Here is an 18,092-nt window from a genome sequence, read left to right as displayed (position 1 = left end):
AAAGATCTGTTCTCATCTTGGGCCCTAGAAAGCGTTAGCTCCATAGAACACTTGAAGGATCAATATTAGTGTGTTAGATGAGTCTTTTGATTCTGTGGGCCAAAATTAAGTTCAATCAAAAACCAAATGTTGCAGTAAATATACACTTTTTAAGCAAATGTGGATTATAGACAAGTAGAACAGGCTTAGTGGGAGGGTGGGAGACCTAACCTGGAGGATAAATGGGATAACTATTGTAATTTGCTTGCATATCTAAAAGCCAGGCACCAGTTTCTTACGCCTGTAATTCTAGCTACTTAGGAGGCTAAGATCTGAGAGGATTGTGGTTGGAAGCCAACCCAGGCAGAAAAGTCCCCTTGATACTCTTTCCTTCCATTAACCACTCCAAAGCTGTAAGTGGCTCCGTCGCTCAAGTGCTAGAGTGCTAGCCTTGAGCACAGAGGCTCAGGGACAGCACTGAGACCCTGAGTTCGAGCCCCACAACCAACCAAAAAAAAAAAGAGTGAGATAACAATAAAAATCTGTTGAAAATGTTTTGAGAATGGGGAATAAGGTAATACTGTAAGTGCTAAAGGGACTGAGGGTGAATGGAACTTGCTCTTTACGTGTATGCACATGAGACAGTGAAACTCCCCTTGTACAAAGAATGTATGCCAATAAAAATTTGACAATTAGTGAGGCGTTTGGCCTAGTGGTAGAAGGTTGCCTAGCATGCAAGAAGACCCAGGTTCAATTCCTCAGAACCACATTCATAGAAAAAACTAGAAGTGATGCTGTGGCTCAGGTGGTAGAGCTCTACCCTTGAGAAAGTTCAAGGACAGTGCTGAGGACCCTGAGTTCAAGCGCAGGACCAGCAAACAAACAAATGAAAAAAATTGACAAAAACAAAAGAAAACACAGGAAAACCAGAAGCTCCCCAGCATGTCACTGCTTGACATGTCTCCTGTAAGGGCCTTCCCTGCTCGTGGGCTGACACTGGGCATGCACGGCTGACCTCCACGTTTCTCCATAGGGTAAACTCCTGTACTGCCACCCTCCTCCTGGAAGAGATCCTGTAACATTCCAGCATCAACACCAGCAACTCCTGGAGCGAAGAGTGAATGATGATGAGATAAAAATGCAGCCCAGAGGAAATAAAAAAGCAAAGCAGATTGAAAATGTAGTTGACAAGACTTTTTTCCATCAAGTGAGTTTTAAAATTACTTTAACTTCAGTTCTAACATGTTCTTTGTAACAGTAAAGAATAAGATATTCTTGTACCATAAACAATATTTAAACTTGCACATGCACACACCCTTTCTGGTTTTCTGAGGCAGGGTTTCTCTGTGTAATGTAAGCTAGCCTCCAAGGAGAACTCAGATTGTTTCCTACCTCAGCATCCCTGGTGTTGGGATAGGTTTGCAGTGGGTTAGCTGTACTAACAGCTCTACTGAGCTTCTCAGGTTTGTTTTGTTTTGTTTTGTTTGCCAGTTCTGTGTTTGAGCTCAGGGCCTGAGCACTGTCTTGGACTTTCTCAAGGCTAGAGCTCTCTACCACTTGAGCCTCAGTACCACTTCTGGCTTTTTTCTTTGTATGTAGTACCGATGAATCGAACCTGGGTCTTCATGCATGCTAGGCAAGTACTCTACCACTAGGCCAAACTCCTGGCCCCTCAGTAGTTTTATAGTATATTTTCAGAGTTATGTGACCATCACTATAATCATAGTATAATAGTAATACTTTACTATTATACAAAGTTTATGAGATATTTCTTTCACTTAATATTGAGCTAATTTTTGTATATTTTATTTTTCTGCCAGTCTTGGGGCTTAAACTCAGGGCCTGAGCACTGTCCTTGAACACTTTTTGCTCAAGGCTAGTGCTCTGCCATTTTAGCCACAGCCCCATTTCCAGCTTTTTTCTGTGTATGTGGTACAGAGAGTCCAAAGGCTTTATGCATGCTAGGCAAGCACTCTACTACTAGGCCACACTCCTGGCCTAAGGCTAATTTTTTTTTTTTTTACTAAGTAAATTTATATTGTTTAGAGTCAGTGTCTTATGTGGGTTGAAGCAGGTTGCATTTTGATATTAAGATAAAGTTGTCCAGAAAACAGCTGGTATTCTGAATCTAGATAACTCAAGATAGCTTTTAAAACCACGGGACTTAAATGAAGTAGTCAAGAGTAGAGAGAAGAGAAGAATTGAAGCCAGGCTGGGAAATGTACCACATAAGGGAGGGAGAGAAGGAGGAGGGCCTGTCCTCCAGGAGAGGGCACTCTACTGAGTGCTCGTGTTCATCTCGAAGCAACTGCTGCACAGTACTGTGCATACCCCTGCATGCACGCAGCCTACTGGCACCTCAAGTCCTGTCCTCTTGTTTCCCAGGAGAACGTGAGAGCTTTGACCAAGGGGGTCCAGACTGTGATGGGTTATAAGCCTGGTAGTGGCCTGGTGACTCCAGCTACTGTGAGCTCTGAGAAGGGCGCTGGGAAGCCCTGGAAGAAACATGGCAATAAAAATAAAAAGGAGAAGAGTCGTAGACTCTACAAGCACCTGGACATGTGAGCGTGGGTGAGAGCTGGAATGGCATCTGCACGGTGCATAGAAGAACAGCTGGTCTACTGGAACTTGCCCATGGCCCTGGAACACAAAGTGCTCTTGAGGAAGCAGTAGATTCTCACAGTTGACATCCAGATTGAGGGGCTCCTTGAACACCAGCTCTTACTACACTAGTTGCCACACAGCCCCAGAAACCTAGTCCTTTTGGAGACTGAAGATGGGTTGTGTAGCTTTGTTCCTGTAAACATGCACACAAATGCATACCAACTTGTGAGTCAAGGGAATGTTTCTGAAAAGACAGTAAAATTACATTGCCACTAACTGTATTTTCATTGGTTTAAGTAAATAAACTCATTTGTACATAGCATGTACCTTTAATCATGTTCATTTGCTAAAACGTAACAGGGATTTTAGATGGATCCTTTTTTTTAAGGTTTTATTAACATTGATTTTTTTTTGTTAACTTTCTTCATATATTTTTATTGTAATTAATAGAATGGTTACATTATATTCACCATATAAAAGGTACATTACTTCACAAATATTGATACCCTTTCTCATGTCATGGTCCCCATTTCCCTCTCCCCCTCCCCCCGCTCATCTTGATTTCCGCCCTTCCCTATCCTTTTTCAAATACCCAGTTAAGCATATATAAAATATATCAGATAACATAACATTGATTTTTTACATCATATTTCACGTCAAGTTTAACAAATAAGTATTCAAGAATGGCATCTATATGCAATCACTAGCACATAAGTTTAAGAACAGAGTTAAGGGCCGGAAGTTTGGCCTAGTGGTAGAGTGCTTGCCTAGCATGCATGAAGACCCGGGTTCAATTCCTCAGTACCACATACATAGAAAAAAGCCGGAAGTGGTGCTGAGGCTCAAGTGGTAGAGCTCTAGTCTTGAGAAAGTCCAAGGACAGGGCTCAGGCCCTGAGCTCAAGCCCAGGACTGGCTAAAAAAAAAAGAACAGAATTGGGGGCCGGGAGTTTGGCCTAGTGGTTAAAGTGCTTGCCTAGCATGCATGAAGACCCGGGTTCGATTCCTCGGTACCACATACATAGAAAAAAGCCGGAAGTGGTGCTGAGGCTCAAGTGGTAGAGCTCTTGCCTTGAGAAAGTCCAAGGACAGTGCTCAGGCCCTGAGCTCAAGCCCAGGACTGGCAAAAAAAAAAAAAAAAAAAAAGAACAGAATTAAAATTAAGCTGAGAGTTTGTATGTCATAGTAGATGGACTCTTTTAAGCACATTGTTTGGCTTCCTTCTCAACCATATACGCATATGTGCACACACACACATGCCCCTTCAGTTGCAGAGGGCTGGGGCAGGCATGGGTAGTGTTTTAAACCCTAGAACATAGCCTTCCGTCGCTTTTCTCCCTCTTTGGATCCTGGGCTTGACTCCAGTAAAATGACTGAACAGAAGTCCTTGCATAGAACATGAGGAACTCGAACCGGACATCCTGATGGGGAGTTTCAGTTTTCACCTTTGCATCTGTCACGAATGTCTTTCACTAACCATTCTTGATTTCTTTTTGAGGATTGCCACCCTCACTGAGGTTTGTAACATAGACAAAGGAATTAGTCATTGTCACTTCCCCAGCATTTTGTTGTTGGGTGGTGGGGCTTGAGCTCTGGGCCTGGGCGTTGTCCTTGAGTTCTTCAGCTGCCACCCTACCCCTTGGGCCACGGCACCACTTCTTCTCTAGTGATCAATTAGAGATAAGAGTCTCTGGGATGATCCTCAGATCTCAGCCTCTGTAGTAACTAGGATTACAGGCATGACAGCCAGCTCCCCCAGCATTTTATTACAAGCAGTGTACCACTTTTTAAAGGAGAGCCAGCTATACATGTTATCATCTAATGGGGAAAACTGGAAAAAGTTTCTCTGATAATATCCAAATGCTACATGTTGTGTTAGGCATACTATGCAGATGAGAGCAAAGAGGACACAGAGCAGGAAAGGTTTTGTTCTCTGGACTAACCCATATAAAGAAAAAACAATTTTGTACATTCTGTTAGTAACTAGCAATGTGCATATTTTTAAGATGTGCATCAGCCAGGCATTGGTGGCTCGTGCTTATAACCCTTTCTATTCAGGATACTGAGATCTGAAGATAGAGATAAAATGTCAAGCCAGGTGCCAGTGGCTTATGCCTATAATCTTAGCTACTCAAGAGGCTGAGATCTGAGGATCGCAGTTCAAATCCAGCCTAGGTACAAAAAGAAGGGGGTGGGGAACAAAACTTTTTTTTTTCTTTTTAATCATTTCTGTTTGCAGAGTGGACACAGCCCTTTAAGTAAGAACTAGGCAGGAAACAGTAGGCCCCAGCAAGGTGCCTCACAAAAGAGAAAGCTGCAGGCCTTCCAGGTTGTTCAGCCCTTCCTTCTTTGAAGGACAATGCCTGAGGCCCTGCAGCTGCCCCAGCCAACAGGAAATGCTATGAGCAGTGACCTGGCCCACTGCCCAGCAGAACAAGTACTGTGTCCTATTAGTAGGTTTTCTATTCTGTAGACTGAACTGTAGCCAAAAACCCATGATCCTTAGCTCCCAGACAGTTGCCACAGCCTCTGAAGATCCCAGAAAAGGAGCTGGAAGAATCGGAAGGGTTGATGGGGAGGCGTTATTTAGAATACACAGGATTCGGACTCTTACCTGGTCTCTTTACCTGGTCTCTTCCCTATGCTGCAGTACCTCTGCCACTTCTTTGCCAAGAGGGCCCAGTGATATCCTCAAACACATCTGCGAGGAGCAGAGGGAGAATGTCAGTCCCACAGCCTACATTCTACTCACCTCATTTTTCTTCAAACTATCATGGCCAAGGACTGCCTGCAGCCACTCCACTAAGGGCCACCTCTTCATCTCTTTAACCCAGTCTTTCCCACAGGACTCTTCCAGGAAGCTAGAGAACAAGATGGAACAGACTGAATAATGGCTCCCTAAAATACTCCTAATTTCTACAACCCTTAAGTGCTAATTTATATGCAAAAGGGATCTTTGTGATGTAATAAGTTTGGAAACTCAAAATTGAACTTGATCCTAGTTATCTGAGTAGACCATGAGTGTAATCCTAAGGGTCACTGCAAAACGCAAAGGCAAGCTGGGCACCGTGGCTCACGCCTCTAATCCTAACTCCTCAGGAGGCTGAGATTTGAGGATTGGGGTTCAAAGCCAGCCCAGGCACTTAAGCACTAAAGACTGTGATACTCTTATCTCCAATTAACCACTAGAAAACAGGAAGTGACACTGTGGCTCAAGGGGTAGGGCTGTATCCTTGAGATGAATAGCTCAGAGATAGCTGCCCAAGCCCAGAGTTCAGGCCCCACAACAGACAAAGAAAAGAAAAGAAAAAAGAGGGAAATTGGACATCCACAAGTGGAAGATTAGTGATGGGACTACAATAGGTTGAGCTCAGACCCGCAGACCTGGTGCTGTTGGGTACCCCTAGCTGTCCAGGAGACTGGGAGTTCAGGATTAGGGTTCTAGCTCTTACAGGAACATCCTTGATATAATGTCTCTCCAGTGAAGCAGCAAAAAAAAAAGCAGAAAGTGGAACTGAGGCTCAAATGTTAGAGTGTTTAGAACCAAAACTTAGGGACAGTGCCTAGACCCTGAGTTCAAGTACCAGCACAAAACCAAAACGTAATTGATTTCTCAGTTTCTGGAGGCTGAGGTCAAGGCACTAGGATTCCGTGGCTGGTAAGAGGCTGATTTCCGGATCATAGCTGTTAAGTTACTGCATTCCCCACCCTCATGGGTTTGTTACTTTTTTTTTTCTTCTTTTTTTGCCAGTCCTGGGGCTTGTACTCAGGGCCCCTGGGCACAGTCCCTGAGCTTCATTTGCTCAAGGCTAGCACTCTACCACTTGAGCCACACTGTCACTTCCAACTTTTCCTGTTCATGTGGTACTGAGGAATGGAATCCAGCACTAAATGCACACTAGGCAAGCACTCTACCACTAAAGCCACGCTTCCAGCCCACTTTGTTACCTTGAAAAGGGCCCATCTTCTAAGTCCATCAAATTGGTAGGACATTCCAACATAAGGAATATGCATTCAGACCACAGCAATACCTAAAACACTATAGTATTTCATTCCCCATTCATAACTTGGAGAAATAAAAGAATAAGCCTGCCACATGGTATGACTTCAGCCAGTCTGAGGATAAAATTTCATGAGACTCCATACCAACTGTGAGTAGTGTATCCCCAATTATACATACATATATATCAGCACACCAAAAAAAAAAAAAACACTATACACTGTGCACAAAAAGGGATAAGCAAAATGTGATCTTTGTCATAAAATAGAATACTGGGACTGGAAATGTTGCTTAAGTAACGGAGTATGTACTTGCCTCCTAATTGCAGGCTCTGAGTTCAATCTCAGGCCTTGAATTCAATCCCTGCCAAAATAAGTAAACAAGTCATAAAAGAGAATGGAATAGAATTGGAGTGTGGCTCAAGTGGTAGAGTGCCTTCCTAGCAAGTCCAAAGCCAAATTCAAAACTCCAGTACTAGGGGGCTGGTGGGGGGAGGGAAAAGGAAGGAAGGAAGGAAGGAATTTATGCTGCAATTCTGATAAATGGCAGACACACTATGCTAAGTGGAAGAAGCAGTTGCAGATGGTTTGCATGTTGGATGATTCCATGCATACAGAATAGGTCATGGAAATAAAGGGTAAGTTCATGATTTCCAGGTCTGTGCAAGAGTAGGGAAAAGAGAAACTACTAATGCATAGGGCTTTAGTGGTGGAGTGATAAAAATATTCTCTGAATAGTCACTTTAAACAGGAAATGTTTATGGCATCTCAGTAAGGGTTGTTTTTTTAATTTGTTTACATATTTGTGGTGCTGAGGGTGGAGTCCTGAGCCTCCCGCTTACCAGGCACGTGCTCTACCAATCAGACCATGAAGCTAACATGTATTTGTTGAAGTAAACTGATATCCATGGCCTGTTTTAAAGCACACTTAATTCATTAAGGAAAAATGTAAATATATGATAATAAGTCTTGGAGAAAACCAGCTTTGTGTGCTGAATGGGGTGGCAATGTGGCTGGATGGGAGTGGGCGCGTTCCAAAACCCACTGGGCTGGGAGCCAAGTCTGGGCTGACGCCCCTCCGGATGCCAGCTTCAGAAAAGAGGGAGAGGAGAAGGCGCACGGCTCCCTGGCACCTGTGCGCCTTTCTTCCTGGTCTCCCCTTCTCCCTTTTGTCGAGCACCGCGCGCCCGGGCCCAGCACCCCAGCCTGGCCCGCGCAGGTGTGCGCGCTGTCTGCCTCTGGGTGCGGGTGACGGCGTCGGGGAGCCCGGTGGCTACCCGCGCCGGGTGACCGCCCAGGCTCTCGCAGACCCGCGCCGCATTGGCCTCGGCGGCGGGGCGGGGGCGCAGCCTTTGTGCGGCGGCGGCTCCGGGCTCCGCCGCTGGGGGGCGGCCTGCGCCCCACCGACCCCGACAATAGCGCGAGGGTGGGGAACCGCAAGGTCCCGGAAACTTTTCCCCGGGATCGCCGCCGCCGCCCCCGTCGCCCGGGAGCCGGAGGGGCCGCGCACCTCTGCGGCGGTGGCCGGGGCGCTGTTCCCGGACGAGGGCCGCCGCGCGGGCGGCTCCGGCTCCGGACGGGTTGGGCGCGTGGAGCGGTGCCATGGAGGAGGCACCCAGCCCCGCGCCGGGCCCCGCGCTCGGGGACTGGGACTACCTGGACCGCTGCTTCGCCCGCCACCGCGTCTGCATCTCCTTCGGCCTGTGGATCTGTGCCTCCTGCTGCTGGATCGCCGCCCATGCGCTGTAACGGACCCGGGGTGCTGGGCGAGGGACGCGGGGCGGGGGCGGGGGCGAGGGGACAGGGGACAGGTCGGGCAGGGGATGACCCCCCCCCAAGAAAGGAGGAAGGCAAAGGAGGGCTAGAAGACCTGTGTGCGCAAGCCTCCTTTAAATCTAGCGTTTCTCTGTAGACCGAAGTCGGATCTGTGTTTCCGGATTCCACGCACGGGAGAGCCGGGCCGGGAGCCAGCAGCGCCGGGCTGGGTGGTGCAGTGAACGGGGCCTGGACTGGGCTCTGTTGTCAGCCCTTCTCCATTGGCGCGCGGCCCGAGTTGGGCAAGTGATTAGCCTTTGCCCCTCGCTTGAATGAGGATAATACCTCGTAAGAGTGATGGGAGGGTTAAAGGAGGCATCCTCAGAAAGCGCTTAGTAAATGCTCATTGAACTTCACCATGGCTCCAGCTCTGCCTCCTACCCTTGGAAACACAGACAAGCCCCTCCATGCTTCTGTCATCGATTTACCCAAAGGCCTTCTAGCTGGGAAGAGGGGTTATGGCATAATCCAACTCTAGTGGCCAAACCCGTGGTCTCTGTAGCCTGGGTTCCAAGAGTGAAGCCTCCAGGGTTTTGGCAATCCTTTCCCACGAACAGAAATTCAGCATCAATGCCTAAGATGGTGGCACTCAAGTATTCCCAGGCAGGGGAGACAGGACGATTCCCCTGTCCTTATACATTGTCTATTCCCCTCGGACTTCACACAGTGCAGTCTGAGCCCCTCTACCCTGGAGTAGATTATAAAGACACTTCAGACAAGTAGCTTATTTCTTCACTTGTCCAAATCCCTGCCACAGGCCTATGAGGTGGTCACACATAGGGAAGGAGCCTCCAGTTACTGAGAGATTAAATAAACTCGCCAAGTTACGTGGTGACCAGGAAACTCCAGGCTCTGTTACACAGGGTCAGAACTTCAGGGAGGAAAGCGCTCCAGGTCACAGAGGCTGGAAACGAAAAGAGCACCATGCATGCAATCCCCTTCATTTTTCAGCCAGGGTCTGATGGGTATGGAAACCAAGGCATCCTGAGGATGCTGGCTGGTCTAAGAGCAGGGTCTGCCTTCCTGCCCTACCTGGGGCTGGACTTCCTGAATCTCTGTCTATCACTCTTCCACGTGGCAGCTCCATGCATGGGCTAAGGTGGGACAGGATCACTGCCCTGTGAGAGCTGGGAAGTTTATTGAGAACAAGAAGGCCCAGAGCAAAGCCTTCAGTGGGAAAACAGAAGACCTCTGCTTACCAACTGAAGACTCCGTTTTCTCTTTGCCCAGATGGGAGGGTTGAAATAAATGATGGCTAATTCGGGTCTAAGTCTGTTGGCCTCCAAGTTGAAATTGTCATTTTTTGGGTTTGAATTGGTTTCAGGAGCCCAGAAGTTTGATTAATAGTTGATGGTCCCACTGGAAGCTTTGGACCTAGACTGGGCTGGTCAGAAAATGCTCAGGAACCCACCAGCCTTCCATTCCCAAATCTTTCCTAAGGGCTGACATTCAGAATCTAACGATGTGGGGTAGCGCCCTCTGGTTAATGGAAAATGAGACCACACCTGCTGTCCTACATCAGTGTTTCCAAAGAAACACAGCAGGCGCCAGGTGCAGTGGATTATGACTGTAATCCTAGATACACAGGAGTGTAAGATCAGAGGAGCATGGCTTGAAGCCGGCCTAGGCAGAAAAGTCTGTGAGACTTCATCTCCAATTAACCAGCAAACAACTGAGCTGCAAATGTGGTTTAAGTAGTAGAATGCCATCAGAGCAAGCAAGCTCAGTTGCAAAGCCCTGAGTTCAAACACTGGCACTGAGTGGGTAAATACAGTGTGTACATTCAATGTGCATATGTGAAAATGGAGCCACTTGCGGTATAAGACAGCTTAGGAAAGATGGGGAAGAGTGATGGAAAGGGTGACACTGATCAAGAGGCATTGTACTCATAAACTGGCATGTTGACTTGAAACCCCTTTGTACAACTACTTAAAGATAATTTTTTTTTGGCTAGGAGTTAGCCTAGTGGTAGAGTGCTTGCCTAGCATGCACAAAGACTGGATTCAATTCCTCGGTACCACATAATATAGAAAAAAAAAAAAAAAGAGCCAGAAGTGGTGCTGTAGCTCAAGTGGTAGAGCTCTAGCCTTGAGAAAGCCCAAGAACAGTTCTCAGGCACTGAGTTCTTCATCATAAAGAAATGATACTGGCATTTTTGCCCTGGATTGACATCGACTCCCTCCTATCTGCATCCTCCCATGTGGCTGGGATGACAGATGCATACCACTACTCAGATTTTATTGTTGAGATGGGGCCCAGGCTCGCCTTCAACCTCAATTCTACTAATCTCCTCTTCCCAAGTAATTACATTACAGGTGTGAGCCTGGCACAGTTGACCTTTTTAACTTTGGCAGCTGGCTCTGCCATTGGCTGAAGTGCTTGGGTTACTGTTAGAACCCTCGTGATTTTCTTTTACACAACCAAACCTGATGGCTAGCGAGTCAGGGTGGAGAGGGCAGTCATTGCATTGATGGATTTGGAGTGAGACAGTCTTCAGGGGAGGACGGTGCTCTGGCCCCTGCCAGGGGCTTCTAAGCCAGTGGCTTGGGATTCTTCTGATCATTTCTTCTCTATAAATGAAGCTGCTCCAGGCCTGGGGAAGAAAGGCTTCCTTGGGACACAAAGCCACAAGTGCCCCTTTAAAGATAGCTGTTCTGGCTTGTCCCCAGATTCACACCTTTTGTGTTCTGTCCACACCTTTATCACCTAGGCTTCTTTACCTGAGATGTATCAAGAAATCTGGACAGAGCCAGTCAGCAGTGTGCTCTGCGTGCTGTCTCCTGAGTAGTCTGTGTGATGCCATCGGAGCGATTCTGGCCAGACAGCTCACCATCCAGGTTTGTGTGACCCTTGAACCCAGCCCAGCACTGGTCTGATGGTTCTTTCTCTGCTGCAGCCACCATGGCTTCCCTTGTTTCATCAGCATGGAAGGCGCAGTTTCCCCTAAGCGCTTCTGTTCTTCTGTTATTTCTGTTCCTCCCCTCCCCAATACTCTTGTTCCCTATATCAAACACCTCATTGTTAACTTCCTGTAAAGCTTGTTCAGAGTCATCTTCAATAACAAGACTTCTCACGAGGTTGAGATCTGAGTCTCTCTGTTTGAAGCCAATTCAGGCTACATAGCAAAACTCTGCCTCAAAACACCCAAACAGGGGGATGGAATCCCATTTCTTGGTAACTGATGAGACCGAATGAGAATATACTCGTCTAGAAATAATAGCTCATGTGTATTGAATATTTGCCTACATCCTTGACACTAAAGACCTCTTGTAGGCCTGTTTTCCAGATGAAGAAACTGAGGCCCAGGTTCAGTGGCGGAACCATGTTTACCCATCAGAGATTATCCGTGCAGTAGAAAGAATGGGGAGTAGGAAGTGGAGGGCTGGGTTCCTGTCCCATCTCATCCAAAGGGCATCTTTGCAAAGGAGATGAGTCATTTGAGTACCCCACCCCCTCATCAAAGAGACCTTTCTCAGGGCAAGGAGCAAATGGGAGGTGTGGCTTACAGGTGTCGTGTCAAACCAGTCATAGGCAGAGGGGATTCTGAAATCGAGGATGTAGTTCTAAAAAAGATGCCTGAATGTCAAAACTCTATTTCTACTTGTTCCCAGGTTTTCACGGGTGCCTACCTGGCAGCTGTTGACTTAGTGAGCTTTCTATTCATTCTCTTCCCACTCTGCAGATCCAAATCTAACTCAGGTGAGTTTTATGTGGCCCTCCATTCCTGTCTTCGTTCATCCATGCATTCATCTGGGTGCTGAGTGTCAGCTCCTTGTCACCCCCTGAGCTGGGTCCCTTCCAAGCACAGGCAAACTGAACAAAGACCCCAACTCCAGCCACATGAGAAAGTCAAGCCCCTAAATGGTCACTAGAGCTCTGGGCATGTGTGGACAGCCAGGGAGGCCATGGACTTCAGGTATCAGAGAAGTACTGGGACTGGAAGCACAGCAGGCATTCCAGGTGTGCAGACCAGCACAGGCTCACAGCGGGAGCCATGGTACATGCTCTGGAGATGAGCAGAGAGATCTCGGCGGGCAAATCTGGTGGCAAAGCAAGGTCCCGTCACTTCTTTTTTTTTTTTTTTTTTTGGCCCCTTTCTCTTTCTGGCCCCGCTCGCTCCGGCCCGGCTAGGCCCCCTTTCTAGCTCAGGCCCCGCTCGCTCCGGCCCGCTCGTTCTGGCCCCGCTTGCTTCCGCCCGGCTCGCTCCAGCTTGCTCTTGGCCCCGCTCGCTCCGGCCTCGCTGGCTCTGGCTCGGCTCGCTCCCACTCGCTCCGGCCCCGCTCGCTCCAGCCCTGCTCGCTCCGGCCCGGCTAGGCCCCCCTTTCTAGCTCAGGCCCGGCTAGGCCCCCCTTTCTAGCTCAGGCCCCGCTCGTTCCGGCCCCGCTCGCTCCGGCCCCGCTCGCTCCGGCCCGGCTAGGCCCTCTTTCTAGCTCAGGCCCCGCTCGCTCCGGCCCCGCTCGCTCCGGCCCGGCTCGCTCCGGCCCCGCTCGCTCCAGCTTGCTCTTGGCCCCGCTCCTGGCTTGCTCTGGCCCCGCTCGCTCCGGCCCGGCCAGCTCTCGCTCGCTCCGGCCCGGCCAGCTCTCGCTTGCTCCTGGCTCTGCTCGCTCTGGCCCGGCTCGCTCCGGCCTCGCTGGCTCCGGCCTCGCTGGCTCTGGCTCGGCTCGCTCCCGCACGCTCCGGTCCTGCTCGCTCCGGCCCCGCTCGCTCCGGCCACCACTCAGTTGGGCTCTGTTCACTTCAGCTCAGCTCGCTTCTTTCGCTCTCTGTCGCCGTCGCAGTCTCGTCTCTGCCACTTCCGGCTTGGTTGTGTATGTGGGATACCGAGGAATCGAACCCGGGTCTTTGTGCATGCTAGGCAAGCACTTTAACCGCTAGGCCAAACTCCCGGGCCCAGGTCCCGTCACTTCTGAAGTGGATGCCATCCCTAGGCACGGACATAGCAGAGCAGAGGCAGGAAGTGACAAGAGGGATGATGAGATCTGAGTACAGGGGACTGAAGGGCCCTGAGAATAGGCATTAATTAGTGTACTTAGACCATTGTCCTTGTCAAAAGGAGGAAATGCTTGTGTCAATGGTACCGTAACATATTGTCAACAGGCACTATTGCTAGGAAGAGAAATGGTCCTAGAACTGCCAAAGGAAGTGTCTGTGTGTGTGTGTGTGTGTGTGTGTGTGTGTGTGTGTGTGTGTGTGTGTGTGTGTGTGTGTGTGTGTGTGTGTGTGTGTGTGTGTACTGGAGCTTGAACTCATGGCCTTACTCTCTTGGTTAGTTCTTTTAGTCAAGGTGATACTCCACCACCTAAGCCACACACCTCTGCTTTCAGCATTTTACTGTTCACTGAGGGTAAGAGTTCCTTGGACTTTTCTCTGCTCCAGCTAGTTTCAAACTAGAATCCTCAGATCTCAGCCTACTGAATAGCTAGGGTTATAAGCATGAGCCACTAGCACCCAAGGTGACACTGACAGACACTACTCGTTGCTGTTTGTCCTGTTCACAGGAGAGGTATTGTGGCACATACACATCACTGACCTATGAGTTCACCCGGCTTGTCATGTTCTGCTCTGTGTGGCCCAGGAATGAGGCCTGTCCTTGAAAGCACGAATCTAGGAACAGCTCTACTGTCAGCACACAGCAGATAAAAACCTCTTAGCCCAGGAGGGTGAACTGAGTCAACGGTGGGTGGATGGGGAGGCAACGACACTGGAAGAAGATAATAACTCAAGTGTACGGAGGGGGCAGGGAGTCTGCACCACAGCCATCTGGCCCCAGGGGTGGAGTTGGCACCAGCTCTTTCTAGACAGATGTCTGGCCAGTTCAAGACACCAGGAGCCACATGGGAGTTTGGTGTCTCTTGCAGGTCAGGGCACCCGAGAGACGAAGAGGAGGCGGTGGCTCCGGGCCAGTGTGTTTGTCCTAACTCTGCCACTGAGCCTGGGCTCAAGCTGGGCTCTCTGGGCTTCTGTGCCCAAGACTTCAGTCCCTGTCGGAGGCCCGCAGCGGAGGCTGTTGGGGAAAGTGCTGCAGGTGAGGCTGAGCCACCATAGGGAGGGCAAGGGTTGGTCTTGGGCAGTGTCGTGGGTGGGCTGGGGGAGGGTTTTCTGGGCACGGGAATAGTCCCCTCAGAATGCTGACGATGTGTCATCTGTTTTTGCAGGACAACACTGAGGTCTTCGGATACCTCCTGGGTGGCATCGCTGCCCTCGGTTCCTGGGCATCCCGTATCCCCCCACTCTCCAGAATTGTGAGGTTTGGGAGGGAGGGTGGGGGCGGGGAGTAACCTGGAAGGTCTTAGGGAATCAGACATCCCAGAGGCTCTAGGCTGTCTGGGAGTTGTGGGGTCACTATCTGTACAGGCGTATGTGGACCTGAGGCTTCTGATGGCCCTTCAGGGAAGGCCTCTGAATCCTCTCCCATTTCCTGCCAGCCAAGAAAAAGCACTGGAGGCAGGGGTGAGGAAGAAGGGGACAAACAAGTGACCCACTAGAGACTGAGGAGGGTGTAGAGGCCAGACATAGTAGGCTCCTGGGCTGTGATTGGCAGATATTTCCTGAGTGTCTGGGATGAGGAGAGCCCTGCTGGCTGATCCTGTTGGGCTACAGAGGTGAGTTACTCTTCAGGGAGCTCATAGCCTCATGGATTACACAGAGGTGCTGTCAGGATGTCAGTGCTGTAAGAAAGGGAGAAGTAAGCGTTTGCGATTTCAGCTCCGAATGCTGTTCAAGGATCGAAACCACATTGCCAGGGTGCAGGTGGTGGCAGCTGTCCTGAAGGCTCTAAAGAGAAGGTAGGGCATACGAGGAAAGGGCAGTCTGGGCACTTAAGGGGGCCCAGGACAGTGCCTGAACAACAGCAACCTATGAGAGACTGCCCTGTCAGGTTTTCTCTGCAGATGACTCTGCAACACTGGTCCTGTCTCACTCATGGAGCTGTACCAGCCCTGACAGCAAGAGATGAAATGGCCCGTTGTTTAGCATAAAAAGAACCACCTGCCTGGTGCACCTCGGCTGAGTAGGAGACCCAGGGAGGGCAAGTGGCCAGTGGTGACAGAAAGAGCCTAAACCTGGGCCTGGGTGTCCAAGAAGGAACTTGAGTAGGGAAGCCTTTGAGGGAGCCAGGACAGTGCCTGGCTGCCTGGCCAAGGCTGGTAAGTGGGTGGCCAGGCTGGGGTTCGGAATCTTTGGCCAGAACTGTGTCCTATGCTTAGAAAGGGCCCAGGGGACAGGGGTTCATCTCTATCCTCAGTCTTTGGGACACGGCTCAGGACCCACCTCACAGCAAGGTTCTCTGTAGATAACCTGGTCTGTCATTGTCTCTGTTCACTGGCTACCTGCTTCCTGCCTGGGAATAAAAGTAGCCCAATCTGAGATCTGAGAATCAAGGTTCAAAGCCAATCCAGGTAGACAAATCCCTAAGATTCTTATGTCCAGTTAACCAACGAAAAGCCAATATGACTATGCAGTGATAGAGAACCAGCCATGAATAAAAAAGCTGAGCATGAGCATGAGACCTTGAGTTCAAGGTGCATGTGTGCACATACAAAGTAGTTGAAATACAGAACACAGGACCAGGAGTTTGGCCTAGTGGTAGAGTGCTTGCCTGGCATGCACAAAGACCCGGGTTCAATTCCTTGATCCACATACATAGAAAAAGCAGGAAATAGTGCTGTGACTCAAATGGTAGAACTCTAGCCTTGAGAAAGCCCAAGGACAATGCTCAGGCCCTGAGCTCAAGCTCCAGGATTGGCAAAAATAAATAGATAGATAGATAGATAGATAGATAGATAGATAGATAGATAGATAGAAGAATTGGCTTCTGGGCCCAAGGTTTAAGGTAGATTTTTTAAAGGATGAGTAGGAGTTTTCTAGGCAAAAGGTACAGATGTCTAACAGAAGCAGCACCCTTAGGAAGTGGCCCTGGGTGAGGGCTTTCTGCTCGACATATTGTGTCACTGTGGGGTCTGGGTCCCAAGGTCCAAGTTCCTCCTGACAAGCCCCTTCTCTTTCTTTCTAGTGCCGTGGAAAGTCACTCCCCTTCATCCACCTGTGGACGCGGCTCCTGTCGGCCCTGGCTGGCCTCCTCTATGCCTCGGCCATTGTGGCCCATGACCGGGAGCCTGAGTACCTGCTCAGGGCCACACCCTGGTTCCTGACATCCCTTGGAAGGGCTTCGCTGGACCTCACTGTATCCACCCCAGGCTTGAGGATAGGGAGGCCGGACTGCCTGGGTTTCACCCCACCCCGTCATGTCCTCTGCCCCTCTGTCTAGGCAGCTTCTGGCTAGGGATGGTGTGAAGCCTGGGGCAGGCAGCCACCAATACCATGGACCTCTCAGAAACCATAATAAAAGATGGGAAGGTTCCGGGCCTTGGAGTCAGAGGCCTGGCGTAGGCTCCGTTCTCTTGCTGTCTCTCAGGGCTGGAAGCGGTGTCTACATGCTGACCTGCCCTGCAAGGTCATCCCTGCCTTCCTCCTGTGCTCTCTGGGGCCGGAGGCTGCCCAGCAGAAGCAGAGGTGAAAGCTGCCGAGGGCTGCCGCTGGCAGTGGCTCCTTGCTGCTGTCTGAGCTGCTGCACGGGTGCCCTTGCGTGAGCGTGGCTGGGGCCAGCCTCCGCAGTGGACTGGAGAAGGTTACTGGAGGAGCTGCCGGGCTCTGTGGTGGGTGGGCGTGAGTGCCCTGGAAGTGGAGAGCGAGGCAAGGCAGGGCACACGCTAGCCTGGTGGGAAGAAGCTGTGCTCACTCTCCTCCAGCTGCTGATGGTTCCACGTGTTCCATAACTGTGGCCTCAACTTGAGCTTCTGGTTCTGTCTTCTGTCTTTCCATGAGCTTTCTTTGCATATAACTCTACTATCAGCTTCTCCTCCTCTTTCTTTTACTCTTAGTAATGGTCCTGGTGTTTGAACTCAGGACCTCACACTCACTAGGTGAGCTACCACCTCAAGCTTTTTGTTGTTGTTAGTGGTAGAGCCTGAACTCAGGGCCTGGGTACTATCTCTGCACTTCTCTGCTCCAGACCAGCACTCTACTGCTTTGAGCCAAAGCTCCACTTCCGGTTTTCTGTTTGTTCATTGGAGATGAGTCTCATCGACTTTCATGCCAGGGCTGGCATTGACCTATGATTCTCAGATCTCAACCTCCTGAATCGTCAACCAGCCCTAGCTCTGTGTGTGTGTGTGTGTGTGTGTGTGTGTGTGTGTGTGTGTGTGTGTGTGTGTGATGGAGCTTGAAGTCAGGGCCTAGGTGCTCACCCTAAGCATTTTTACTAAAGGATAGTGTTCTTTCACTTGAGCTCCAGCTCTGCTTTCCTCAAGCCTTTTCCTTGAGCTGCTTTTCACATTGCCTCAGACCTCCACCTTCCAGTTATGTAGGGACACAGGTGTATACCTGTACATCTGATCCTGGCTCCTCCTCTTCCTCTTTCCCCTCCTCCTCCACCTTTCCTCCTCCTCTCCTCCTCCTTCTCTTTCCCCTCCTTCTCCTCCTTCCTTCGCATCATCATCATGTCATCTTTGTCATCATCTTTGTCGTTGTCGTCGTCGTCGTCGTCGTCGTCGTCGTCGTCCTCCTCCTCCTCCTCCTCCTCCTCCTCCTCCTCCTCCTCCTCTTGCTGGTACTGGGACTTGAACTCAGGGCCTGGATGCTCTCCCTTAGTTTTTTCAATTAAGACTGGCACTCTGGGGCCCAGAGTGTGGCTAGTGG

At 49.9% G+C, this 18,092-nt stretch overlaps 2 protein-coding genes across 2 annotated transcripts in view; both read left to right on the top strand.

Annotated features, from left to right (window-relative positions):
- Positions 1-2,898, top strand: part of Lsg1 (large 60S subunit nuclear export GTPase 1) — a 29,775-nt gene extending 26,877 nt beyond the window's left edge. The window contains exons 13-14 of the mRNA XM_090344082.1: positions 1,013-1,186; positions 2,365-2,898. Of these exons, the coding sequence (XP_090200208.1) occupies positions 1,013-1,186; positions 2,365-2,544 (354 nt within the window). The 3' untranslated portion in view covers positions 2,545-2,898. The remainder of the gene's footprint in view (positions 1-1,012; positions 1,187-2,364) is intronic.
- A 5,251-nt stretch (positions 2,899-8,149) lies between these two features.
- Positions 8,150-18,092, top strand: part of Tmem44 (transmembrane protein 44) — a 27,321-nt gene continuing 17,378 nt past the window's right edge. Inside the window, 6 exon segments of the mRNA XM_090344068.1 lie at positions 8,150-8,326; positions 11,107-11,233; positions 12,008-12,095; positions 14,255-14,421; positions 14,552-14,638; positions 16,408-16,578. Coding sequence (XP_090200194.1) covers positions 8,184-8,326; positions 11,107-11,233; positions 12,008-12,095; positions 14,255-14,421; positions 14,552-14,638; positions 16,408-16,578 — 783 coding nt within the window. The 5' untranslated portion in view covers positions 8,150-8,183.

Source organism: Megascapheus bottae, chromosome 1, assembly GCF_031878675.1.
Source record: "Megascapheus bottae isolate mThoBot1 chromosome 1, mThoBot2.hap1, whole genome shotgun sequence".
Lineage (NCBI taxonomy): Eukaryota > Metazoa > Chordata > Mammalia > Rodentia > Geomyidae > Megascapheus > Megascapheus bottae.
The sequence above is the reverse complement of the archived record's forward strand: the minus strand, read 5'-3'. Positions and strand labels throughout refer to the sequence as shown.